Source organism: Podarcis cretensis (assembly GCF_951804945.1).
Source record: "Podarcis cretensis genome assembly, chromosome: 16".
NCBI classification, from domain to species: Eukaryota; Metazoa; Chordata; class Lepidosauria; order Squamata; family Lacertidae; genus Podarcis; species Podarcis cretensis.
This window is the reverse complement of record NC_137186.1, coordinates 28,995,237-29,022,213: the sequence shown is the minus strand read 5'-3', so window position 1 is coordinate 29,022,213 and position 26,977 is coordinate 28,995,237. Positions and strand designations below refer to the sequence as shown.

At 46.3% G+C, this 26,977-nt stretch overlaps 1 protein-coding gene across 2 annotated transcripts; it reads left to right on the top strand.

Moving 5' to 3' along the window:
* Positions 1 to 1,067: 1,067 nt before the first annotated feature.
* On the top strand, positions 1,068 to 25,077 carry LOC307204827 (solute carrier family 2, facilitated glucose transporter member 11-like). Of its 2 annotated transcripts, none has more exons than XM_079956845.1 (12): positions 1,068 to 1,464; positions 2,268 to 2,366; positions 5,034 to 5,194; positions 6,144 to 6,268; positions 8,333 to 8,462; positions 11,457 to 11,605; positions 13,576 to 13,763; positions 20,315 to 20,425; positions 21,608 to 21,709; positions 21,985 to 22,060; positions 22,601 to 22,728; positions 23,703 to 25,077. In XM_079956845.1, exons 1-12 carry the CDS (start codon positions 1,438 to 1,440, stop codon positions 23,910 to 23,912), a joined length of 1,506 nt encoding a protein of 501 aa, XP_079812971.1. In that variant the 5' UTR covers positions 1,068 to 1,437; the 3' UTR covers positions 23,913 to 25,077. The 2 variants fall into 2 exon arrangements, with proteins under 2 accessions (XP_079812971.1, XP_079812972.1); XM_079956846.1 differs by having other exon boundaries at positions 1,427 to 1,464; positions 2,171 to 2,366.
* Positions 25,078 to 26,977: the final 1,900 nt, after the last annotated feature.

Below are 26,977 nucleotides of genomic sequence, written 5' to 3'. Positions count from 1 at the left end.
AGCAAAGCTACAGGAAACTAGGCAGAGGGCCTTCTCAGTAGTGGCGCCCTCCCTGTGGAACGCCCTCCCACCAGATATCAAAGAGAGAAACAACTACCTGACATTCAGAAGACATCTTAAGGCAGCCCTGTTCAGGGAAGTTTTTAATGTGTGACATCTTAGTGTATTTTTGGTCTTTGTGGAAACTGCCCAGAGTGGCTGGGGAAACCCAGCCAGATGGGTGGGGTACAAATAATAAATTATTATTATTATATCTGTTTCGAAAAAGTATTTGGAGTCCGGCTGCTCAGTGCAGGGTCTGCTGCTGTCACTATCATCAAGCTCTCGGGTGCCTTTCCCAGGCTTTCAGCATCTTCAGGGGCCAAAGGTATCTTTCTTCTGCCTGTGTTGTTCTCACCCATGACTAGGAACATGGATCTGGAGACTACAGCATCTGCAAAATGTCACACACAAATCTCCTGGGATCTATCCCTGATCCTGCCTTCATGAGCTTTGGGATCCCAGACCCTCCAAGTTTCTCTGTTTTCTAAGGACAGTCCCGGATTTACAGAAGCCATCCCGGTTTCTGATTTGATCCTGGAATGTCCCGCTTTTCCTTAGTGTTAAGTTGTGGGTGAACATATCAGACGACACAGCGATTCTTCAAACAGCTCTTGTTTATTCACAGGCCAGGACAGAACTGAACTGAAGGGTTCAGCCAGCCTGCTTATATAGAGCTCCAGTACAACGTAACTGTAACAATTTTCTAAAACTATCCAATCACTGAATGTCACTTTCAATCCCTTATTTGCATAACTATCTACAGTATCCCCCTGCTGGCCCAGGGTGAGAACTTCAGTACATAACACCTAGGATGTCCCTATTTTCATATGTTTTTATATAGGTTAGAAGTTGCCCAGAGTGGCTGGGGCAACCCAGTCAGATGGGTGGGGAATAAATAATAAAATTACTAATATTATTATTATGGAATAGGACGTCCCTGTTTTCACTGGAGAAACGTTGGAGGAGAAGCTATAGGTGGAACAACTGCAGGCGGTAACATCTGTTGCTTTTCCTCCTCTCCCTATTGCAAAATAAACCCCTGATGTGGCAGATATGGGGCAGAAGCCTGGTCAGTATGTCAGCAAGAAAGGCAAAGGTGAATTCCTCTGTGTCCTGTCCCAGTTATCAGGCCATGGCGCTGTGTCAATTCAAGAGAAAGCTGACTTCATGATGACTTAGGGCTGGCTCGGTTCCTTCTTGGAATAGTTAACCGGGGGCAACTTGCTGATGGGTCAAAAGTCACTGAAATCATCAAAATAATACCTTCGGCTGCAGTCCCACTCTTCCTTGCTACCTCACTGTCCTGTGTTGTGCTGTTGGTCAAGGAAAGCCTAAAGAGCTCCCAGCCCACCTGACAAACAACCGGGGACAGAGCAACAACTTTTCCTGCAGAAAATGGCAGCCCATGTCTTCTCTGACTTGGTGAGTATCGGGCACTTCAGCCTGCTGACAAAAGAGATTCAGCACTCTTTATTTACTCCTAGCTGAGGACCCCACCTCTGGGAGGTCCCGCCACAGCCCCCAGAAGACCTGCTCTTCTCCGTCACCAAACCTGGGGGACACACGACTCCTCCTCTGCAACCCCCATCTCTTTCTCTCTCTGCTGCAGGGCAGAATATGACACCCCACACACAAAGTATGCTGGGAACTGTAGTTTGTTAAGGATGCTAGGAATTGTAGCTAGGATTCTTTGAGGAAAGCCTCTTTAAATCACGGGTAGGCAAACTAAGGCCTGGGGGCTGGATCCGCCCAATCGCCTTCTCAATCCGGCCTGCAGACAGTCCAGGAATCAGTGTGTTTTTACATGAGTAGAATGTGTCCTTTTACTTAAAATGCATCTCTGGCTTATTTGTGGGGCATAGGAATTCGTTCCTTTCCCCCCTCTCCAAAATATAGTCCGGCACCCCACAAGGTCTGAGGGACAGTGGACTGGCCCCCTGCTGAAAAAGTTTGCTGACCCCTGGCTTTAAATGAATAACATGGAGGGGAGAACAATTGTTTTCCATCTGAGGAGGTCGGTCACTCCTCAAGTGGGTTCATAACACCTGGCTGAGGCGTCAGGGTCACACCTGGTTCTCCTGTTGTCCCCCTTGTCCTCTCACCTGACTCCTTCCCTGCCTCATGATAGGGCATTAGGTGCTGGACCAGCCCTCGCCATCTGTTGGATGGTGGCTGCAGAGGCGAGGTGAGGACGTGGCCCAAACAGTGGTGCTTTCTCTTGGCAGATTCGGTACCAGCGAGTGCTCCAAATGATCCTTGTGGTGGGGATGGGAGGGACCTTCCTGATCGGCTTCCAGATCTCCGTGATCAGCTATCCCTCTCAGGTAAGCAAAGGGGATCGTAGTTGAACCTTCTCCCTCTCACATGCGGGTTGGCGATAGCCTCGAGGGGTCTCGTCCGACGGTGACTTCAGCTGATACAAAAAGAGAACAGCTTTGTGGTTTTTAGGTAGATTGTTTGGCTTCATGGGCTCTCCACACGTACAAAAGATGGCTTTGCAGGGTGTGGGGATATCCCCTGACAAATGGGTGGTAGGGTTGCCCCTGAGCGTGCTAGCCCCCATTTTCAAGGGGTGAGTGAGGGGCAGCTGTGCCCCTCCACCCTCTTAGCTGGTGCCCACAATGTGCGCTGGTCCCGGGGGCAAACCGAGAGGCAAGGTCTGAGTCCAGTCCGAGGTTGATGGTGCAGTATGGAGGCTGTCCATCAAAGCTGAAGCTGGGTCCAAGGCGGGGAGTCAGGTGGGGTCAGGAACTCTGGCAGAAGAGCAGGACAGGGTGCTGGCAGGAACAGGCTACCAACAATGTTGCTCCCGCAACCTGGGACTGGGGCTGGCTGGCTTTTATCTGCCCCGAGGCATAGGGCGGCCCCGGTCCACAGGTGACTCGCCTCTCCTGGCCTGGAGGCGAGCACTCCTCCTGCGGGAACTTAGTTCCCTCCGCCTCTCTGCCCTGAGCCTCTGCAGCTCAGGAGAGGCTGGAGGGTTATCGGACCCAGAGGCAACCTCACCTTCCCCTGACGGGGCTGAGAGTGCAGCACCTGCAGGCAATGGGTCCTCCATCACCTCAGGAGCCAGAGCAGACTCAGCTGGTGCCTGCATCTGAGGATCCAGCACAGGTGAGTACCTTTCAGGCTCAGGCCCCAGCCCTGGCTCAGCTAGTTCTGGAGGCGGGGACTCCTGTGCAGGCTGGGATTCTTCAGGTTCAGCCTCTGAGTCCGAATCCCAGGCCATCACACAATGTCAGGATGGGCATCATCATCATCATCTCAAGCCAGCAGTGGTTCAGGTGGAGATACAGGCATGGCAGAGGAATTGGGTCACATGGGTTGCCACCAGGGGGAGGGGCCAAAAGAGCTAAATTGGCTGCTGCTGATTGGCTCAGGTGTGTCCGGAGGGGCAAGATTTCTCCAGTTTTGTCGTCTGGAGAAGGTTGTACCCTGAATCCAAACCAGGAACACCCAGGATGAAAAAACATGAAGGCTTCTCCCCCACCATGTCCTCTGCTCCTGCCTGGAAGACCAGGGCCCTATGATGTGTGGTGGGCTGGCTCCTGTGGCTGCGGGGCTAAAGAGCTGCTCTGGGGCATTTGCTGTGTGGGGTTGACTCCTGGGATTGACCCCAACTTGGTCCTCCTGCTCCTACCGAGGGCCTTGCTCGTTCAAGCTCCCGGGAGGATTATGACCTCCGGACCATTGATACTGTCAAGATGCCCTTGATATGTCCAAAGAAATGGGAGCACGTGGACAGAGCACGTCTGTGATGGCCTGGGATTCCGATTCAGAGGCTGAACCAGAGGAATCCCAGCTGGCACAGGAGTCCCCGCCTCCAGGGCCGGCTGAATTGGGGCAGGGCCTTGATGCTGAAGTGCCTGCACCTGTGTCAGAGCCTCAGGAGCAGGCACCAGGTGATCCCACTCTGGCTCCAGAGGTGGTTGAGGACTCAGTGCCTGCAGGTGAGTCTCCCCCTGGGCCCAGTAACCCTTTAGCCTCTCCTGAACTGCAGAGACTCAGGGCAGAGAGGCGAAGGGAACTGGTTGCTCCCAGGAGGAGTGCTCGCCTTAAGGCCAAGAGAGGTGGGTCTTCTGGGGGCCAGTCGGCCCGGTCCCGGGTTGTGGGAGCAACGTCGTTGTTGAGTTCCTGTTCCTGCCCGGACCCAGACCTGACTCACCAGTGCTCCTGTCCCCGCCCGGCTTCCTGTTTCGGACCTTGCCCCGCTCCTTGTGGACTGATTCCAGGCTAGTGACCCAGGACCGGACTTTGACTACGCCTACGGTAACCCCCCGGGATCAGCACAGTGTCTCTGACTCTAACAGCACTCCTACTACTAAGCTGCCCTTCTGGATAACAGAATGTTTTATCTCCTTTCATACCAACGGAGGAAATGAAGGTTTGTAAACAGGGTAGGGCAGAGCAGGGGCTGGTCTCTGGAAAATAATGTAGTGTGTTGAAAAAATATGCTACCAGTGTCCGGCTATGATGCTTCTAGCTGCTGAGAGTAGGTGGGTTAGGAGCCCTTTGTGATGTGAGTGGGGAGTATTGCCTTGTTAGATGTTTAGTAGGGCCAGTTCTGGGGTGATTTCTTGTACTTGCTTAGTTATTTGCAGTGCTTTTTTTCCTTAAAAAAAATGTTTAGGGGTACTCTCATTTTTCTACTCATATTGAAATACTGCCCCTCAATGAAGCCAAACTTAGATTCACAAAATGTTTAGGGGTATGCGTACCCCTGCGTCCCTCCAGGAAAAAAGCACGGGTTATTTTGCATATTTCTTGTATGATCGATGTCCAGAAGAGTTGGATTTTAGGACATTCCCACCACATGTGGAGGTATATGCCTGTGGAGGTTCATCCTCTCTTGTAAACCAAGAAATACACACACACAGACACACACACAAACCAAGCGCTTTCAATATAAGAGATACACAGTGGGTGGGTGGGTGCTGGAGTTTGTGTCTTTTGTGATTTTTATATTAGTATTATGATTATTCCCTTCCCAGTACATCAAGACATTTATCAACCAGACGTGGGTCAAGCGGTACGGCTCTGCCCTTCACCACGAAACGCTCACCTTCCTGTGGTCTGCAGTCGTCTCCATTTTCTGCCTGGGTGGGATCCTGGGCAACCTGTCCAGTGGGCATGTGACCACCCAGTATGGAAAGTAAGCCCCCTCCTCACCAGGAGGTCCTGGTGCCCCCTACCCCTTTGTGGGCATTAATAAAGTATGTCAAGATGGGCATGAATAGTATCAAGATGTCAAATTGGACGATTACTTGGAGCTCGCGAATCTGACAGATGCAATACGAGATAAACCTAAAAAGATGGTGAAAGAAGAATGGGAATGTTTAAATAATTATCTAGGGGATAAGGGTTCATCAAGAAAGACCTGGTTATGTTTAGGATGATACCACATAGGGAAATGTTCCCTGATACCAAGAGGAGGGATTCTATGGAATGCAGATAGAGAGAATTGATATGAATAGTGACCTGTTGTGACCTTGATGGAAGCATACAATAGATGAGCCTTCTTGTGTTTTGGCTCATCTTCCTCTTTTTTTCTCTCCTCTCCCCCCTTTTTTTCTTTTTTCTTTTTTTCCCATCCTCCCCCTTCTTCTTTCCTTTTTCTTTTTTCTTTCCCATAATGACTTATGTTCTATGCCATGTACTTTGATATTTTTTGTAGTTTTTTAGCTTTTTTCATCATCATTATTATTATTATTATTAAGGATTTTTCTTTTGCAATTTTGGTTGTTTATATTTATCTGTATTTGTTTAAAGCAAAATAAAAGTATTAAAAATTTAATAATAATAATAATAATAACAACAACAACAACAATTTATTGTTATTGTTATCCTCTTGGAATCATCTCGGGATCAATTCTACAATTCTATGATTCTAACTCTAAGCAATAAAATACAGATATATTCCTTACAAAAAATAAGTATGTCACTCTTGTGACATCGACATCATTTTGTGAATCATGTGCTTTGAATCCCTTATTTGCCATGTTTCATTTGGCAAGAGGTCAGTCAGGGGGTTTGCTTCTTCAGTTGGGGAGAAAAGGGTGGGCAAAAGCCTCTTCTTCACCCCGGGATTTTGTCCGTTCCAGAAAGAAAACACTGCTGTTCAACGACATTGTCACCATCGCTGCCGCCCTCCTCGTCGGCTTCAGTAAGATGGCCGACTCTTTTGAAATGATCCTCATAAGCCGTTTCCTCTATGGCTTCACTTCAGGTAGGAGACCTCTCAGCCCTGACATTTTGAGTCTTGGGTGGGGCCAATTGCATGAATGCAACTGAGGCAATGATGGCTAGTTTCAGCGTGGAGGAAAACTCTGGTCAAACGCAACCGAGAGCAGGCCAGAACCCCAGTTTGGGCCTCTGCCAGGGCCGGCCCTAGCATGAGGTAGCTGCCTCAGGCAGCAGGTGCTGAGGTTCAGGGAGTGGCCAGAACTGCGAGTGTCCTCAAGTGTGGTGGAAGACACAGTTCTTTCACCCATGTTGGAGTAAAAATCAACTACCAGTCCAATTGGGTTCTGTGTGTGCCTTTGGGGAAGGGGCCATCTTGTCCTTTGCCTCGGGCAGCAAAATGTCTTGAGCTGGCCCTGGCCTCCACTGGGGCAGTGAGGAAGGCAAAGGCATTTCACTGTCCCACCATTGTTGCATTGGCGCAGAGTCCTGCAAGTGTAATAGCTTACCGCATCAAGGAACCTCTGCAACTAAGGATGAATCATCATGGGTCAGTTTAAGCTTCAGACTTTGCAGATAAAGCAGCTCAGATTTGGATGCAAGAGTGACAGCCGAACCCAACCATGGGCCCTTAGTGGCGGCAGCAGGAAGAGAAGGAGGTCCTTCTCACGTGGTCCTGGATCCATCTCAGTTTGTGGGCCTGATCTTGGGGTGCGTGAGCTCACTCACACATAAAGACATCCACCCAAGTGGGTCTTGAAAGGGATGGAGGCCTTGTGAGAGGAATATGTCGTTCTTCTGACCCCATTTCATCCTGGTTCCAGTTTTCAGACAGAGATGGATTTGGCCACTGGGTAGATGACGTGTTGTGATGGCTTGGGACTCGGGCTCGGACTTGGAGCCAGAGGAGTCTCAGTCTGCACCGGATCCTTTGCCTCAGGCGGCACCTGAACCTAGTCTGGGGCCTGATTCTGAAGGGCCCCAGTCTGCACAGGTTCCCCTGCAACAAGCACCAGCTGGGCCAAGTCAGGGGCCTGAACCTGCCCTGGCTCCAGATGCGGGGATTACCTCATTGCCTTCAGCTGCTCCACTACCAATTGGGTCAGGAGAGGCTGTGGCGGCCTCTGGGTCTAGTGACCCACCGACATCTCCTAAGCTGCAGAGACTGAGGTCTGAGAGGAGAGACCTGAGTACTCACAGGAGGAGTGCTTGCCTTCGGGCGAGACAGGGAGGTGAGTCACCGGGGGATCAGGACCGGCTGTCAGCCCGTCAGAGATAAAAGGCTGCCGGACCCCGCCCCAGGTTGTGGGAGCAACATTGCTGCTTGCTGGAACCTGCCTGTTGCCCTGTGCCTGACCTAGCCTGGTTTCCTGCCTTGGCCCTGTCGGACTGACTCCTCACAGAACCCTTGGATTCGGGACTGGACCTGGACCACGTTACTTGGGATACCCCTGGACCCAGCACACGTGTGCTGGGAACTGGAAACACAGGGTGGGGGGTTGGCTCCCTGTTGGTTCTGCTGGAGCTCTCAGCAAATTTTGACCTGCTCAGCGATGGTGTCCTTCTGGGCTACCTGACAAAGATGGTCCCTGGCTTGGGTCCAGCTGGAGGATGTCTGCCGGACACTCCTGTCTTGCCTGCCAAGGTCCCATCATCACTGCCAGATTAAACCCTTTGGAGGCAGTCCCTAGGGAGGTGAAATCTCGCAAATTATCTCCGAATACATTTTTTTGTAATTTTCTTTCAAGATCAAATCAATATTATTTTGATTTGTTGTTATCTGGCCCCTAAAAGGCATGGGGCCCATAGGCTGCTTCCTACTCTGTCTATTTGGTAATCCAGCACTGCCCATCATGATCCCTAATGTTTAACCTTAATACAAAGCCACTTTGAGAGCTCATCTGGAGAATGGGGGTACGTTGTTACCAGCTTGCAGGTGGCCCATCTCAGAAGGGGCTCTCCTTCCAACTTGCGCCCCCTCCCCATCATGTGGCCCAGGCTGACACAGGCAGCTCCAAGTGGTGGGTTTTCTGGGTGGCGGAACAATGTGGTATGATCTCAGAGGCATCACTAAATATTTCTGTAATGTACCTTTTCCTTCTCACTGAAGGTATTTCCCTGAACACCAATGGAGCGTACGTTGGAGAAATTGCACCCAAGAAATTCAGAGGTTTTGCCATTGCCACCTGCTCTGTGTTTTTTTCGCTAGGAAAAGCTTTTGGACAAATTATGGGCTTAAGGTAAGTTAAATTGATGGCATGGCAGACAACCGTGTTTGTTTATCCTTCCCTCCTTTTCTATTTTCTTCCCACTTGGATCCGTTTTGCGGTTGAGACGATCAAGTGTTGTTCTTCATCTGTCAGGATGTTTTGTTTGTTTTTTAATAATTTTTATTAGATTTTCACATTTTATAAAGACAATTTCATATCCTTACTTTCTTAACCCCACTCCCTGACTTCCCCCCACCCCCCCTTCATACATCCCAATTCCCGTAGTTAGCTCAGCAAATACTTGTCTCTCATCTTTAACATATTATTATTATTTTTAAACTTAGCTCTTTTTACTTGGTCAAATTTTGCTTATCCAATTCTCTTATAGATATTAAATCCTTTTCTAAGGTCGACCCAAGTTCCCTTCCACGAATTTCCCCCTTTTTACATTAGATATAGGTCATAATAACCATACACAAAAATCATGAAAATTTTAAAATTCTGTTCTTCCCTCCCTCCCTACCCCGGTTTCCGTCCCTTCCCAAATAAATGTCCTCAAAAGCAGTTCTAGCCTGGATTCCTCACATCCGAGGCCTTCAAATCTCTGTCAGTCTCTCTCTGCCGATTTTGTTGGTAGCCCTTTTTGTTGATCCTCAGGTCTCGAAGGAGTTCTGTCACAGTCACATCAAATTTTCTTCCATCCAAAATACTTGAAAGCAGCTGCATCTGTCAGGATGTTTTCCTCAATTTGCTGACCAATTACATTCTCTTCTTATTTCCACTTGGACTGATCTTGTCATTTTTAATGGTTTATGTGTCTATTTTGTGCTGGCCACTGTAATGATTGTGTCGTCCCCAACAGCCTTGGTGATGTAGGTGAGCTACGCACCTTTCCTTTTTGTTTGTGTCATGCCCTCCCTTTCCTCTCTAACTCTGGACCAGGGAGGAGAGATTTGCCAGCTGGCTCCCTCGCATCTGCTGGGCCAAATACACTTTGGGGTTTCCTCTGATGCTTCTCCTTGGGAGCAAGGTGGTGGCGTAATGCCAGGAAGCTTAAGGGGGGCAAGGGACAACTACATACAGTTCCTTAGCCTTGTCAGAAACTCACTCCATACCCCGCAGGGAATGCGCTGGCGAAGCAGCACCCAGCAGCGTTCAACTCTGCACTTCAGCTGACATCACTCAGTGATGTCAGCTGGTGGGTGTGGTTTAGGCAGTGTTCCCCAACCTTGGGCCTCCAGCTGTTTTTGGACTACAACTCCCATCATCCCTCACTAGCAAGACCAGTGGTCAAGGATGATGGGAATTGTAGTCCAAAAACAGCTGGAGGCCCAAGGTTGGGGAACACTGGTTTAGGGAATAATTGTTGGGATACTGCCAGGGAGACAGAGGCAACCAGGCAGGCCTCTATCGTCGTCTCCGGACGATCACCGGTCTCCCGTGGAAACAGCATCAGTCAATTAGCGACACAAGCCTCAGAGACATTCCAAGACTCGTGCACACCCTTTTCAGCAAAGGTTCCACAATGGAAGATTCAGACAGGAGATTGTATTTGCAGCTTTATTCAACGTTGATCAGAACAAAGGAAAAACATGATTGCTTGCATCTGTGTCGAGGAAACAGCCAGAAACAAAAGCTATATACAAAACGGAAGTTCCCAGCGAGAACAGTGCTGGGAGTAAACAGGCATGTGACACACAACAATCATACTTGACTCTTTTAAGGAGGAATGAAAACTATATCCTAACATCCTCCCCCTTTCCGTGTAACCTGTAGTACCTGTGGTTCAACCCAATTGCAACCTCTGTACATCAATCTTAAGTTGTTCTCTGTTAACAACCTTAGACAACAGATCAGCAGGAATTTCATTTCCTGGCACGTAGGACACCTGAATGAGTCCTTTCTGAATACACTCTCTTGCATGATGTAACTTAATCTGCAAGTACTTGGTTCTTTGCTTGCAACTCTCTGAGTTCAGCAAAGCCAAACAGGATCTATTATCTTGATACACCTGTATAGGACATTTCACAGAAACTCTGATGTCCTGAAACAGTTGCATCAACCATTCACAATCCATGAGTGAAAATGACAGAGCATTGAGTTCTGCTTCGCAGGAACTTAGGCTTACTGTTGTCTGCTCTAATTTGACCTCATGGGTCAAATTAGACCCCACCCCCAATGGGCCAAGATTGGCTCATGGGCTAGACATTCCCTACCCATCTTTTAAAGAGAGACACATTGGAAAGACCTGTTTCTGTGACAAACACAGCTGAGCAATGTGCTGGGGGTTGGTTGGGCGGGGGCAGGGCCTCTGATTTTTATAACTGGTGATTTCTTAATTGTTCTACTGGATTTGTGCTGCATTTGTGGTGTTCTATTATGCCGTTGTTATTTATTGTTTGTGAGCTGCTTAGCGATTCATTTGAATGAAAAGCAGCATAGAAACCTAGGACTTGCCGATCAGAAGGTCAGCAGTTCAAATCCCCACGACGGGGTGAGCTCCCGTTGCTCGGTCCATGCTCTTGCCCACCTAGCAGTTCGAAAGCACATCAAAGTGCAAGTAGATAAATAGGTACCGCTCCGGCGGGAAGGTAAACGGTGTTTCCATGCGCTGATCTGGTTCGCCAGAAGCGGCTTAGTCCTGCTGGCCACATGACCCGGAAGCTGTACACCGGCTCCCTCAGCCAATAAGATGAGCGCCGTAACCCCAGAGTCGGCCACGACTGGACCTAATGGTCAGGGGTCCCTTTACCTTTACCTTTATGCATGTGCTTTTAAAATGTGTTGGGTAGCAGGTTTATTGGGTTGTTTTTGTTTTTATTATGTATATTATGTTGTAACCGCTCTGAGACCTGCGAGTATAGGCTGATATACAAATTTAATTAACAACAACAACAACAACATTGATGTGTTGTTGTTTTTTAAAAAAGAAGGAATTCAGGGGTTCCCAGGTCCCCTAAACACCTACCCTCCTACCTTGGATGAAGTCTAAATGGCTGCTTTCTCTGTGCCTGTTGTCCCCAGAGATCTCTTGGGCACAGAGTCTCTGTGGCCTCTGCTCCTGGCTCTGTGTGGGATCCCAGCCCTGCTGCAGCTGCTGCTCCTGCCCTTCTTCCCCGAGTCCCCTCCATACCTGTTGCTCCAGAAGGGAGACAAAGATGGTTGCTTGAAAGGTAATGAGCAAGTTGGGTGGGGTGGAAGTGGCCATCTAGCCTGCATTGCCTGAGCACAAAATTGCCCAAATAAAAAGTCAGCAAGGAAAACAGAAGCAGCCCCTGCCGTAACTTGCACAAAATTTCTAGTTGTCTGCCTATTTTTCATCCAAAAGTTCCCGTCTACACACAAGTCAGTGGCACCCAAGGCTTCTGCATGCAAAACTCGGAGGCTGATTCAGCCTCAGCGGAAATTAGGCGCGAGGAGGCAGTTTGACTTTTACTGCAATCTTAGAAATTCCAGGGTTTTTAAACTAGGAATCCAAACAAGCCTCAGCCCCCACCTCTGATGTGCAATTTTAGCAGTGTTTTCCACTGCAGGGCTGCTGCAAGTGGCTCTCTGCCGCAAGGGGGTGTAAAACCTGCCCTACCGCAGAGGACTTCTGCCCATACACAGCCAGGTCTCATAACCACCCCCAGACCTGTCTAGAAGACGAGAGCAAGTCTAGAAGTTTGATCACATGTGGGCAGGGTGGGCTGTCCACAGTGAAAACCCCTGATCTGCTTTCTTTAGTTCTGTCCAACTCCAGCTGGCCTCTTTAGGCAGGGTGGAATGCCAAAGCAATGTTGCTCCTCTTGTTCTGTCACTAACATTCCCCTATTTTCAGGGGCGGCTTAATAATTTTATTATTTATATGCCACCCTTCAGATTGGGTTGTCGCAGCCACTCTGGGTGGCTTCCAGCAAAATATTAAAAAAGCATGAAACATTAAAAATGTCCCAATACAGGACCACCTTCAGATGTCTTCTAAAAGTTATGTAGTTGTCTGTCTCCTTGACATCTGATGGGAGGGCGTTCTACAAGGTGCGCACCACTACTGAGAAGGCCCTCTCCCTGGTTCCCTGTAACCTCGCTTCTCGCAGTGGGGGAAGGAACCACCAGAAGGCCCTTGGAGCTGGACCTCAGTGTCCGGGCTGAACAATGAGGGTGGAGATGCTCCTTCAGGTATAAGATCCTTCGAGCTTCTTCTTTTTTTAAATGTAATTTTTATTAAATATTCTGTTTTGCAATTTAAAATACTCATTATACATCCTTAAGATATTAATGACTTCCCTTCTTCTCTTTCCATGGTTCATTTTTCATATCTTACATTCCTGCATATTTTACAAAAACTATACCATTTAGTTTTCCGTTACTGCATCCATCAAAACTTATTTGCACTGTTGAATTTTTCTTAGTGCTGCCAGCTATTTCAGCTGTACCCCTATACAGTGGTACCTCAGGTTACATACGCTTCAGGTTACATACGCTTTAGGTTACAGACTCCACTAACCCAGAAATAGTACCTCGGGTTAAGAACTTTGCTTCAGGATGAGAACACAAATTGTGCTCTGGCGGCATGGCGGCAGCAGGAGGCCCCATTAGCTAAAGTGGTGCTTCAGGTTAAGAACAGTTTCAGGTTAAGAACGGACCTCCGGAACGAATTAAGTACTTAACCCGAGGTACCACTGTATTCAATAAACGCCTTCCAGTCTTCTTTACACGCATGTTCTTCTTGTTCTCTTATTCTATATGTTAAGTCTGCAGGTTGTGCATATTCTGTCAGCTTAAGTTGCCATTCTTCTTTGGTTGGGACCTTGCTCATTTTCCGTTTTGGGGCTAACAAAACACGAGCCGCAATGGTAGCATACATAAATAACCTTTTTTGACACCTGGGAATTTCAGTCTGAATTATCCCTACCAGGAAGGACTCTGGGTTTGGGGGGGGGGGAGTACTTTTAAACATTTTTTTCAATTCATTATGAATCATTTCCCAATACGCTTTTACCCTTTTACAAGTCCACCACAGCAACTTCAAGTTTCTGAATGGGTGATAGTAATTTGGATGCCCCTGGTTGCATTCTCCGATGATGACTGAAACTTTCATCTTTTCGTTCAGCCCATGTTTAGATAATTGAGTAGCTCATTTCTCTCTCTCTCCCCCACAAAGCCATGAAGTACCTTTGGGGCGAAGGGCATCACCAAGCTGAGTTGGAGGACATGGTGAAGCAGAAGGAGGACATGAGAAGCTCCAAGAACCTGAGCATCCTGGAAGTGATGAGCGAGAAGTCCATGCGGTGGCCGCTGGGCCTCAGCGTCCTGCTGATCTTCACCCTGAACCTCTCTGGCTTGAGTGCCGTTGAGTAGAATCACTTTAATTGCATCAGGAACTCTAAGCAATGGAAACTCTTTCTTCTTCTTCTTCTTCTTCTTCTTCTTCTTCTTCTTCTTCTCCTTCTTCTTCCTCTTCTTCTTCTCCCCACCTCTCTTAGGGGCTTTCCACACATTGATTGAGGGACTTACACACTTTCTCCACCCATTTCCTAAAGGGCACATGCAAGGTGCTGTTTTAAGAAAACATTTAAATAATCATAACCCAGCCATCAATCTTCCCATCTTTTGGTTTTATTTATATGCACAGAAGTTGCCCCCAGGACATTTGAGTCCCTTTTTAAAAAAAACTGTGCAAGATTCTCTGCTTAGAGTTTGAACATAACACATCACTTTACTTGGTATACTAAAACATATTTACATGCATATATATATATATATATATATATATATATATGCATGTAAATATATATATATATATATAGTGTGTGTGCGCGTGCACGCATGTGCATACACATATATATGATACTGAGGTGGAATCTACACACATATTTTAAAATGCTGCGAAAATGCTTTTTAAAAAAAATGTTTTGAAAAATACATTGAATTTGGCCTAGCTCACTGTCACCATCTTGTACGTTGCATTTTACAACACATTTGAAACGTTTTATCTGCAGCGTGTAGCTGAGTCCAGACAGACTTATGACACTTTAGAGAATTACAGTGGTGCCTCGCAAGACGAAAAGAATCCGTTCCACGAGTCTCTTCGTCTAGCGGTTTTTTTGTCTTGCGAAGCAAGCCCATTGACGGCTTAGCGGCTTAGAAAAAGGGGGGGAGCGAAAAAAACTCGCAAGACGTTTTCATCTTGCGAAGCAAGCCCATAGGGAAATTCGTCTTGCGAAGCGCCTCGAAAAACGGAAAACCTTTTCGTCTAGCGGGTTTTTCGTCTTGTGAGGCATTCGTCTTGCGGGGCACCACTGTATTCTGAGGTGCATAGCAGCGTAAAACAACTCCTGCTGCTCTATCAGTAAAACTCAACGCTCTGTGTTGCATTAGCTCTTTCCATAGCATTTTGGATGCACCGCTCCCATACTTTCCCTCCATATATCCTTCCATCTTTTCTCAGGCAGCAGAAAATCTCGTGGTTTGGGTGGAAGGGAGGATGAAAGAGAGCCGCAGTGGAGCTCCCCCAACTCCCTGGTGCCAATGGCCATGACCCTCACACTTCTGTCTATTCCCAAGAAGTTTTGATGGGCGCCATGTTTTCTTCTCGCTTCCACTGCCCTTTTGAGAGACAAAGTGGCATAAAACAGTTGTAAAAACAGCACCGTAACAAAAACGAGATCACATCCAGCATACAGTGGTGCCTGGCAAGACGAAATTAATTCGTTCCGTGAGTCTCTTCGTCTTGCGGTTTTTTCGTCTTGCGAAGCAACCCTATTAGCGGCTTAGCGGAGGAAAATTCAGAAACACGAAAGATTGCAGAAAGTGCAAAAACAACGGCTGAAGAGATAAGGGAAAAGTTTGGGCCTATTATTAAAAAAGTGAATGAGCATGAGGCAGCCCTCTCCTTACTGGAACTTCAACGTAAAGAGAAGAATTTAAAACTTAGATTGGTGCCTGAAGGGGAAGGGGACAACCTTGTGCAATTTCTCACAGAGAACATTATAGCTTTTTGGCAGGAGGAATGGGAGGAAGAGGATGAATTTGAGATAACATCAGCCTTTCGATTGGGTAGAAAGCAGGATAAAAAACCAAGGGATTGTCTAATTACATTGAGATCAAAAGAAGAAAGAGATAAAATATTGAATCTACATTATCAAAAGGCATTGGTGATACAAAATTGTCAGATACAGATTTTTAAGGACATTCCCAAATACATTTTAGAGGTGAGAACATATTACAAAAGCCTAGCAGATCTGCTGAAGAAAAACACCATACCATTCAGATGGGAGTTTCCACAAGGATTGTCCTTTAACTTTAAAGGAAGGAAGATTAAAATAAAAACAATTCAGGACAAAGAACAATTTCTGGAGAGATACCTGGAGGATTTGCAGAAAGGAACCGTGGAGGAGAGGGAACCACCTGATATAGCAAATTTGTCATTTGGACTTTTACCACCACCATCGGAGGAAGAGCAGAAGCTTGGAGCAGTTGGAGGAACAGCTACTTAAATACAAAATGTCTCTGCAACTCCTTAGTTGGAACTGTAACGGTTTGAACCTTCCTCGGAAAAGACGACAGGTTTTTCACATTTTGAAGAAAGAACAATTAGATATAATATGTTTGCAAGAAACCCATATTGCCAGGATACATAGGAAATTACTGATAAATAAGAGACTTGGTCAAGAATTTATCTCATCAGACAAAGTAAAGAAAAGAGGTGTGGTGATCTATGCAAAGGAAAAATTGGCTCCAAAATTGATATTTAAAGATGAACAAGGAAGATACCTGGCAATTGAAGTACAAATTCAAGGAGAAAAGATACTAATTGTGGGAGTTTATGCCCCAAATGAAGGGAAGGCCGAATTCTTTAGGAAGTTGCATGAGACATTAGTTGACTTTTTAGACTATAAAATCCTAATGATGGGAGACATGAATGGAGTCGTCTCAACAAACATGGATAAAGCACAGAGACAAGTGATTTCAAAAGAAGGGAGACTACCAAAGATCTTTTTCGAAATGACTGAAACAATGGACTTGATTGATATTTGGAGAACAAAGAATCCTCTAGAGAGAGAGGGAACTTTTTTCTCTGAAGCAAAAATGACATGGACAAGAATAGACCAAATTTGGATTTCTAGCAGTCTGGCGTCAAGAACAAAAAAAGTAGAAATATGTCCAAAAACGTGCTCCGACCATAATGCGGTGAAGATGGAGATGAAACTAACAACAACTGGATCCTTTAGATGGAGAATGAATGACACCCTATTCAAGGATGAAGAGATCCACAAGAAGGCCCTTAAAACATTAAAAGATTACTTTGAGATCAACAGGAAAACAGATGTGGAAAAAAGAATAATCTGGGACGCAAGTAAAGCCGTGATGCGAGGTTTCCTAATTCAACAAAATTCTATAAAGAGGAAGCAACAAAATGAGAAGAAGGAAAAAATTTTAGAAAAAATAAAAGAAGGAGAGAAGAAGTTGAGGTCCAAACCAAAGTCCCATGAGATTTTGAGAGAAATAAAGTTTTATCAGATGCAGTACATGGAGCTCATGAACCAACAAATAGAATGGAAGATAAAGCAAATGAGACAAAGAACTTTTGAATCAGCGGATAAATGTGGGAAACTTCTGTCATGGCAATTGAAAAAAAGGCAGAAAATGAATACTGTAACAAGTCTAGAAATGGATGGAAAAATTATCCACAAACCCAATGAGATAAACAATTGTTTTCAAAGTTTTTTTAAGAAATTATACGCACAAGGGCCAATCAACGAACAAGAAATAGAAGAATTCATCAGAAAATACGGTTTACCAAAAATTCCAGAACAAAGTAAAAGGATCTTAAATGAGGAAATAACAGAACAAGAAATAGAGGGTGCCATTCAAAATATGAAATTGGGAAAATCACCAGGACCAGACGGCCTGACGGCCAAATACTACAAAATGTTGAAAGAACGGCTGATACAACCATTGAAGGAAGTTTGCAATGAAATTTTGAAGGGGAAAAAGGCACCTGAATCGTGGAAAGAGGCTTTCATCTCACTTATACCGAAAACAGAGACTGAGAAGAACCAGGTCAAAAACTACCGCCCTATATCTTTACTCAATGTGGATTACAAAATTTTTGCAGACATTTTGGCAAAAAGATTGAAAAGAGTGTTGGCAGAAGAGATTCATAAGGACCAAACAGGCTTTCTCCCAGGTAGACATATGTCAGACAATGTGAGGAACATTATAGACATTCTGGAGCTGCTGGACGTTGACATTAACAGGAAAGCAGTTTTGATTTTTGTGGATGCGGAGAAAGCCTTTGACAACATTTGTTGGACTTTTATGAAAAAGAATCTCCAAGGGATGGGGGTAGGCCAAGGTTTTGAAAACGGTATAGGTGCAATATATTCTCAACAAAAGGCCAAATTAATTGTAAATAATGTGGTAACAGAAGAAATACCTATAGAAAAAGGTACACGACAGGGTTGCCCAATATCCCCTTTGCTTTTTATATCAGTCCTGGAGGTTTTGTTAAATATGATCAGAAAGGACCAGTTGGTTAAAGGAGTTCAGGTCGGAGTTAGACATTATAAATTAAGAGCATTTGCAGATGATCTAGTATTGACCTTGCAACAGCCAGACACTAGTACTAAAAGAGTATTAGAACTAATTGAAATATTTGGTCGAGTAGCAGGTTTTAAATTGAATAGACAAAAAACGAAAGTGTTGGAAAAAAATTTAACAATGGAAGAAAGAGAGAGTTTTCAGAATGAAACAGGCTTGGAAATAACAAAAAGGGTAAAATACCTGGGGGTAAACTTAACATCCAAGAATGTGAACTTATTTAAGGATAATTATGAAAAATGTTGGTCAGAAGTTAAAAAGGATCTGGAAATATGGTCAAGGTTGAAACTTTCCTTGTTAGGCCGAATCGCTACTATTAAGATGAATGTATTGCCTAGAATGCTGTTCTTATTCCAGTCGTTGCAGATTGTGGACAAGATGGACTGTTTCAAGAGGTGGCAGAAAGACATATCAAAATTTGTCTGGCAGGGCAAAAAGCCCAGAATTAAATTTAAGATTTTAACTGATGCAAAGGATAGAGGGGGGTTTGCCCTGCCGGATTTAAGACTTTATTATGAATCAGCAGCTTTCTGCTGGTTGAAACACTGGCTACTTCTTGAGAACACTGACATTTTGGATCTGGAAGGATACGACAATAGTTTTGGTTGGCATGCATACTTATGGTACGACAAGGTAAAGGTGTATAAAAGCTTTAAAAACCATATTGTAAGGAAAGCATTGTATAACGTTTGGATTAGATACAAAGATTTGTTGGAAAGTAAAACCCCTAGGTGGGTGTCACCAATGGAAGCTAGGGAAGTAAAAAAGCTTAATATGGATTCTAATGGCCAAAATATCATGAGATTTTAGAATACGAAGGCGAAAGGGTGAAACTTCAGAGTTATGAGAAATTAAAGCCTAAGGTTCGAGACTGGTTGCATTACCATCAGATAAATGAGACGTTTAAACAGGACAGGAAAATAGGATTTCAGAAAGAGAAGTCAAAACTAGAAACAGAATTGTTGGAACCCAATACTAAGAACTTATCAAAAATGTATAACTTGCTGTTAAAATGGAATACACAGGATGAAATGGTGAAATCAGCTATGATCAAATGGGCACAAGATATCGGTCATGATATTATGTTTGCTGACTGGGAACAGTTATGGACCACCGGTATTAAATTTACTGCATGTAATGCCTTAAAAGAAAATATTATGAAAATGATCTACCGGTGGTACATGACCCCAGTCAAGCTTGCAAAAATATATCATTTGCCTAATAATAAGTGTTGGAAATGTAATGAGACTGAAGGCACTTTCTACCACCTTTGGTGGACCTGCCCAAAGGTTAAAGCTTTCTGGGAAATGATCTATAATGAAATTAAGAAGGTCCTTAAGTGGACTTTTCCTAAGAAACCAGAGGCTTTCCTCTTGGGCATGGTGGGCCAAGTGGTGTCAAGGAAGGACAGGATTTTCTTTATGTATGCCACTACAGCAGCAAGAATTCTACTGGCAAAGTATTGGAAGACGCAAGAACTACCTACTCTGGAAGAATGGCAAACAAAGGTGATTGACTTTATGGGACTGGCCGAGATGACGGGCAGAATCCGGGACCAGGGGAAAGAGACAATGGAAGAGGACTGGAAGAAATTCAAAATATATCTTAAAAATAATTGTAAAATTGAGGAGTGTTAAGATGTCAGGGGGTAAGAAGTAAAGAATTGCAGCAGTAAACAGAAAATTTAAGAATTTCTTTTTATGAAAGGGAATTAGGACAATGGACCTAAGGGTTGCTAAAGAACCATTAAACAAGGATGCAGGGATGGGGAGGTATGGGGAAGTCAAAGAAAGAAGGGTATGAACTGATGAGTTTGAAGTTGTACTGCTTTATATTGTGCTTTATTATTTGTGTGGAAAATTAATAAAAATTATTATAAAAAAAAAAAAAAATATTAGCGGCTTAGCGGATTAGCGCTATTAGCGGCTTAGTGGCTATTAGCAGCTTAGCGGCTTAGAAAAAGGGGGGGAAGGAAAAAAATGGCAAGAACTCACAAGACGTTTTCGTCTTGCGAAGCAAGCCCATAGGGAAATTCGTCTTGCGAAGCACCTCAAAAGACGGAAAACCCTTTCGTCTAGCGAGTTTTTCGTCTTGCGAGGCATTCGTCTTGCGGGGCACCACTGTAATGTGGGAAACACTTGCAGCGCCTAAGGCTTGGGAGACCTTAAAATGCCTGCTTTTGACAGGAGTGTTGCGGCCCTTTCGTCCAAGAGGTTGAACCTGCTCCTCTTTCCCTCATCCTGAAAACTTTTTGCACCAGTCCCTCAGACATTCCTTGTTTCGTTTTTGTTTTCCAGATCTACTTCTACGCCTTTGAAGTTTTCCGCACAGCCAAAATTGAGGAAAGCCTCATCCCTTACGTAGCAGTCGGCGTTGGCAGCTGCGAATTTGTTGGTACGATCCTATGCGTAAGTCCAGCCTGGTTTGCGAGTGGGAACAGAAGAGCCGACTCCTTTGTAATGGGAAGGAGCTGGAGAGACCAAGAAGGGCGGGTTCAGTAGCTGGTGCTTGTGTGTGGTCAGCTGGTCCTGGGCTGGATGCAGGTGGCGCTATGGTCTAAACTACTGAGCCTCTTGGGTTTGCTGATCAGAAGGTTGGCGGTTTGAATCCCCGTGACGGGGTGAGCTGCTGTGTCTCTGTCCCAGCTCCTGCCAACCTAGAAGTTCAAAAACATACCAGTGCAAGTAAATAAATATTTACCGCTGCAGCGGGAAGGTAAACAGCGTTTCTGTGCCCTCTGGTTTCTGTCACGGTGTCCTGTTGCGCCAGAAGCAGTTTTGTCATGCTGTCTGTGGACAAACGCCAGCTCCCTCCGCCTAAAAGTGAGATGGAACCCCATAGTTGCCTTTGACTAGATTTAACCGTCCAGGGGTCCTTTACCTTTACCTTTTTACCTGGGCTGGCCTGGGAGCAGGAAGCAGTGGGCAAAAACTTCCCACAGACACCTTTCTCTCCATGGGCAAGGTATCCTGAGCAGTTCCCCCACACTCAGTGGAATTTGTCTCATGCCGTTTCTTTGTTTTCCAAATCCATTTTGTCAAAATTTGGAAAAAAAGAAATACAAAAATTAGTATCACATGTCTGTCTTTCTTTTTTAATCAAAGCTAAAAAGCTAATCTAAATAAAAATGCAGACCAGAAATGGAGAGAGAGAAAGGGAAAAAGGAAAAAGAAAGGAAAGAAGGGGGGGACAGAAAAGAAAGAACTTCTGATTCTTCGTCCGTCAGCCACATGAAGAAAATATTCAGCACATCCACTTCAAGATAACACCCAACAAATCCACTTTCTATAAACTACAGTCATACCTTGGATCTCAAATGCTTTGGCTCCTGAACAAATCGGCTCCCAAAGGATCGAAACCCGGAAGTGAGTGTTCCGCTTTTTGAACGATTTTCAGAAGCCGAACATCCGGCGCAGCTTCCGATTGGCTGCAGGAGCTTCCTTCAGTCAATCAAAAGCCATGCTTTGGTTTCCAAGCATTTTGGAAGTCTAAGGGACTTCCAGAACTTATTCCCTTCAACTTCCAAGGTATGACTGTAGTCTCATGTCCTTTCAAAATATGGTGCTGATTGCCTTTTTTTGACCACACAGAGCTGCCTCGTTGACCGCTTTGGCCGGAGAGTTCTCCTGTGGGGTGGCTTCGCGATGATGGGACTAGTGATGGTGCTCCTCGTCCTGGCCCTCTCTTTCCAGGTGAGCAGAGTCCAGCCTCAATTCCTCTTCCTGATCATCTGGGGATGGCCATTTGTGGCCTGTGATTCCTGCATTGCAGCGGGCTAGACTAGATGAGCCTTGGTGTCCCTTCCGTCTCTCTGATTTTATATTGTGATGGCTACTGAATCTGTTGTGCCCAAGGACCATTTGGATAGCAAAAGACATCGCAGCATAGTGGGCGAGAGAGAGGAAGAATCCCATGCACATCACAATTGTTTTAACAGGACTTCCCTTCCTTCCTTCTTTCCTCCCAGGGCCAGTTCCCCTGGATTTCCTTTGGCAGCATCGCCCTCATATTCTTGTTCACCCTCTCCTATGGTCTTGGCCCATGTGAGTAAATCTGGAACAGGGCTCACAGAGGGTGAGGTGGAGCCAGAATAAGATAATAATAATAAAAATAAAAATAAATAAAGTGATAAAACATCAAACATTAAAAACTTCCCTAAACAGGGCTGCCTTCAGATGTCTTCTGAAAGTCAGATAGTTGTTTATTTCCTTGACATCTGATGAGAGGGGGTTCCACAGGGCAGGTGCCACTACCGAGAAGGCCCTCTGCCTGGTTCCCTGTAACCTCACTTCTCTCAGTGAGGGAACTTCCAGAAGGCCCTCGGCGCTGGACCTCAGGCTGAACAATGGGGGTGGAGACACTCCTTCGGGTATACTGGGCCGAGGCCAATTGGGCTTTAAAGGTCAGCACCAACACTTTGAATTGTGCTCGGAAACATACTGGGAGCCAATGTAGGTCTTTCAGGACCAGTGTTATACAGTCTCGGAACAGTTTCTGCCAGTGGCATCTAGTCAGAGTTTTGTGGCGGCCAACTCCACAGAGAAATCTGAATTGCAAAAGACCCTCCATATTTCCTCTTTCAGCTGGTGCCATCTTCGCGGTTATAATGGAGATTTTTGGCCAGTCAGTAAGGCCATCGGCACTGACCATCATTGGAATAGTCAGCTGGGCAGGCCTCTTCCTGGTTGGGATGACGTTTCCTTTTCTTGTGGTGAGTTGCCCCCTTTGCCCGACGTCTGCCCAAGGCGTTTCGCTGCCTGAAGCAGGACACAAAATAGCCAATCCCCCTTGCTTATTTCCCAGCCAGCCATCTCTCATGTGTGTGTGTGTGTGTGTGTGTGTGTTTGGGTCTCCCTTGGTTTTCATGCAAATCCCCATGCCTGAGCCAAACAAAACCCTGACAGGCCCCGTCAGCCGCAAAGCTTCTCCTTGTTCTACTTCATAACACAAGCGACGTTGCTGTTATTGTTCAGGGTTCTCCTCCCTCCTGTGTGTGGTGAGTGGGGATCCTGTCGCAACAGTTCCTTGAATAAAGATCAGGCTTACTAGCTGCTTTGCTTCTCAATATACCGTATTTTTCACTCCATAAGACATACCTGACCATAAGACGCACCTAGTTTTTAGAGGGGGGGATGCAAGAAAAAAAAATTCTTTAAAGGGAGTGCTGAACAGAGCCTGTATGCATCCCAGGCTCTGCTCAGCGCTCCCTTTCATGAGCCGCGAAGAGTGTGTGTGCGGCACTTGGGGGCTTTTCCCCAAGGAGGGAGAAGCGGCAGGCCGTCACTGACGCTCTGTGCGGCTCTTTAAAGGGAGCGCGGCTCTTGCGGGCTTTTGCGGGAGGTGGGGGAAGGGACAGAGCCACGCGCTCTGTGCCTTCCCCCACCTCCCGCAAAAGCCAGGGATAGCCACGTGAAGCCTCAGGGCAACGCTCCCTCTCGCTGTTCTGGCCTCTGGGATAGACACGCAGCCTGTATTCATCATATAGAGCGAAAAATACGGTATACTCTGGTTGGCCTCTGCTATTTTCTCCTACCGATAGGGAACCCACTTAAGGACTCTATACGGGCTCTGGACTAACCCATAAGGGAAAGGGAGAAGTTTTTCTCCTTTCTAGGAGGCTCTACTGAGTTTACTCTGAAATGCCCTTGGGAGCACCTCACATTTGCCTGGTTTTCCTTTCTCCAGGAGGTCCTCGGCCACTTCTGCTTCCTCTTCTTCTTCGTTGTGCTCCTCGTGGTGGGGATCTTCATCTACAGGTACCTGCCAGAGACAAAGGGAAAGTCCATCAGCGAGATCACCGAAGAATTCAAAAGGATGCGTTTGGGGAAGAGAATAGCTATCACCGCTCGGGCAAAGATGGCCTCCACCGACCACAGTTTTTGTACCAAGTTGTGATGGCAGCTGCTGTTTGGATGAAGTGGGCCCTCAGGGCCAACAGGAGGGGGAGAGTAAACTCTTAGCAGGCTGGTGTTTCCGAATGCCAGTTGAATCAGCTGCTGGGCGGAAGGTGAACAAGGCCTTGAGAGGGAACAGAAGGCTTCTTTCTCCAGCTGGGCTTCTGAATACTCTTCTGAAGCTAGCATTTGCATTGGGAAAGGGGGATTCTCCCATTGGTGCCAGTGAGAGTCCCCCTCTTGAAAAGAAAAGAAAAAAAGAAAGCAAATGCCAGCTTTGGAAAATGAATTCTTCTCAAAACTAAGCCTATACTTTTGTTTAGGAGTCAGACACGACTAAACAACAACAACATAATTCTGACATATTGATGTTGACATGTTTTATTCTCTATTTTTCTGTTATTTTTAATTATCTTACAATGTTTTCCAGTGTTTTTAATTATAGTTTTAATATTTATTGTAAACGCCTTAGGGGTTTTGCTACAATCATGCGGTGTATAAATTTTGTTAAAATGAATAAGTAAAGAAATCAAAGCAGAGGGGGAAAGGGTTAAATTTGTCCCTCCCTGCCTGCTCTGATCCCAGCCCCAGCCCTAGCACAATTTGCATTCTTTTAAAATCCATGCATTGCTGCAAATAGGCTTTTAACTGCATTGTCTGCAAGTCCAGGGTTGGCCCTTATTTGAAGTAAACCTCTGATCTGGAGTTGTTAATCCTGTTCTTGCTTTACCATGAGGGGCAAGGGGGGGGGGGGGGGCTTTTGTTTACTGCAAGCAACATTGCTGAGTTTTCCATGAGCAGAGTCAACGGCATAAATTAGGGAACTGTTACCTGGCGATTTTTAGCAATGCAGGTGGAACAGAAGCAGCGTTTTCATGCTTGGGATACTTTTTCCAGTTTGAAACACATCAAAATAAAGGCTGAATTCTTGGGATAGATGGGGAGGGAAACCCATGGCAAGGTGTGGGTGCCCGGGCGTAGCATGGATTTTTGTTGGGGGGAGACAGGACTTTGTTAGAGGGGACAGGACTTTTGTTAGGGGGAGCAGAACCGACACGAATGGCCAGTTAGTTAAGTATTTCTATTGTTTTACTTGATTTGGGAGAGGCAGCTGCTCCCCCCACCCCATGGCAACTCCCATGTATGGTGAGCCTAGAGGTGTGCAGAGGTAAAACGTGGGGGGCTTCTCAGGGCCCCCCTAACCTTTCACCTTGTTTCTGAAACTATGAGTATAGTGGTAAAGGTAAAGGGACCCCTGACCATTAGGTCCAGTCGCGGCCGAATCTGGGGTTGCAGCGCTCATCTCGCTTTATTGGCCAGAGGAGCCGGCGTACAGCTTCTGGGTCATGTGGCCAGCATAACTAAGATGCTTCTGGAGAACAAGAGCAGCGCACGGAAATGCCATTCACCCATAGCTGTCAACTTACAGATTTGAAAATAAGGGACCAGCAGCCAAAATAAGGGACCTGCAGCCTCACCTGTTCCAGGCACTCCAGTCTTCCTGTCCTCCTGCAGTCTGGTCAAACTCATGCTGGTAGAGAACACTGTCCAACCAACTTTGTAACCAGAGGTTCAACTGAATAGAATCTGAATCACATGCACCACAAGGCCTATGCAACCTCAACTTAAGATGGCTCCCCGCCTGGCTTTGCACTGCAAAGTTTGCAGCAGCACGTGCAACAAAATGGCATCCAGTATTCAAAAAAACCCTCAGCTTGCATTAACTAGCCACACACAAGGCATGCAAGCTCCACCCCCCAATCGTTCTTAGACTTCTTATTGGGTGAGCAACACAGCCAAGCAACACAGTTGGAGCCTCCCTCCTCCCTGGCCAACAGGGAGGGAGGGAGAGGAGCTGCTTCCTTTGAAATTTAAGGGACATCATTTAAGGGACATTTAAGGTACATCCATCAATAAGGGACAGCAGCGGGACATGGCGCTGGAATAAGGGACTGTCCCTTCAAATAAGGGACACTTGACAGCTATGCATTCACCTTCCTGCCGGAGCAGTACCTATTTATCTACTTGCACTTTGACGTGCTTTCGAACTGCTAGGTTGGCAGGAGCTGGGACCGAGCAACAGGAGCTCACCCCATCGCGGGGATTCGAACCGCCGGCCTTCTGATCGGCAAGTCCTAGGCTCTGTGGTTTAACCCACAGCACCACCCGAGTCCCGAGTACAGTGGTAAAAGGTAAAGGTAAAGGTACCTCTGCCCGTACGGGCCAGTCTTGACAGACTCTGGGGTTGTGCGCCCATCTCACTTAAGAGGCCAGGGGCCAGCGCTGTCCGGAGACACTTCCAGGTCACATGGCCAGCGTGACATCGCTGCTCTGGCGAGCCAGAGCCGCACACGGAAACGCCGTTTACCTTCCCGCTGGTAAGCGGTCCCTATTTATCTACTTGCACCCGGAGGTGCTTTCGAACTGCTAGGTTGGCAGGCGCTGGGACCGAGCAGCGGGAGCGCACCCCGCCGCAGGGATTCGAACCGCCGACCTTTCAATCGGCAAGTCCTAGGCGCTGAGGCTTTAACCCACAGTGCCACCTGCATCCCACGAGTACAGTGGTATCTCGGTTTAAAAACAGTCCTGTTTACAAACTCTGCAAAACCGACAGGAGTGTCCCGGTTTGAGAACTTTACCTCGGTCTAAGAACGGAATCCGAACGGTGGAAGGGCACCAACAGCAGGAGGCCTCATTAGGGAAAGCGCACCTCAGTTTAAGAACGGTTTCTGTTTAAGAAAGGACTTCCAGAACAGATTAAGTTTGTAAACCGAGGTACCACTGTAGAGTATCAGAAACTTGTTCTGCTGTTTCACAGGTAAACAGCCTCCTCCTTGCTGGAAGTCATATGAAACCCATTCTCTCTGAATCCCAACCTGTCTGTTCTCTTCTCCCAGACATTTCGGGGGCTGGGGGAGGCCACTGTGTCCCATTATTCCTGGGGAGGCTTCTACGAACAAGACTTCAAGCTCTGATCGACAAGTTCCACGAAGCGTCAAAGTATTTTGTGGGATATGTGAACTTGTAAAATGAAACCCGAGAATAAAGGAAGATCCCCACAAGTTT

What these genes read in the sequence shown, in the direction of transcription:
- LOC307204827 (XM_079956845.1), top strand. Translation starts at nt 1,438, where the DNA reads ATGGCAGCCCATGTCTTCTCTGACTTG. An exon ending in GGACAAATTATGGGCTTAAG is followed by an intron (nt 8,463 to 11,456) that starts GTAAGTTAAATT and finishes TGTTGTCCCCAG; the next exon opens with AGATCTCTTGGGCACAGAGT. An exon ending in CAAAGATGGTTGCTTGAAAG is followed by an intron (nt 11,606 to 13,575) that starts GTAATGAGCAAG and finishes TCCCCCACAAAG; the next exon opens with CCATGAAGTACCTTTGGGGC.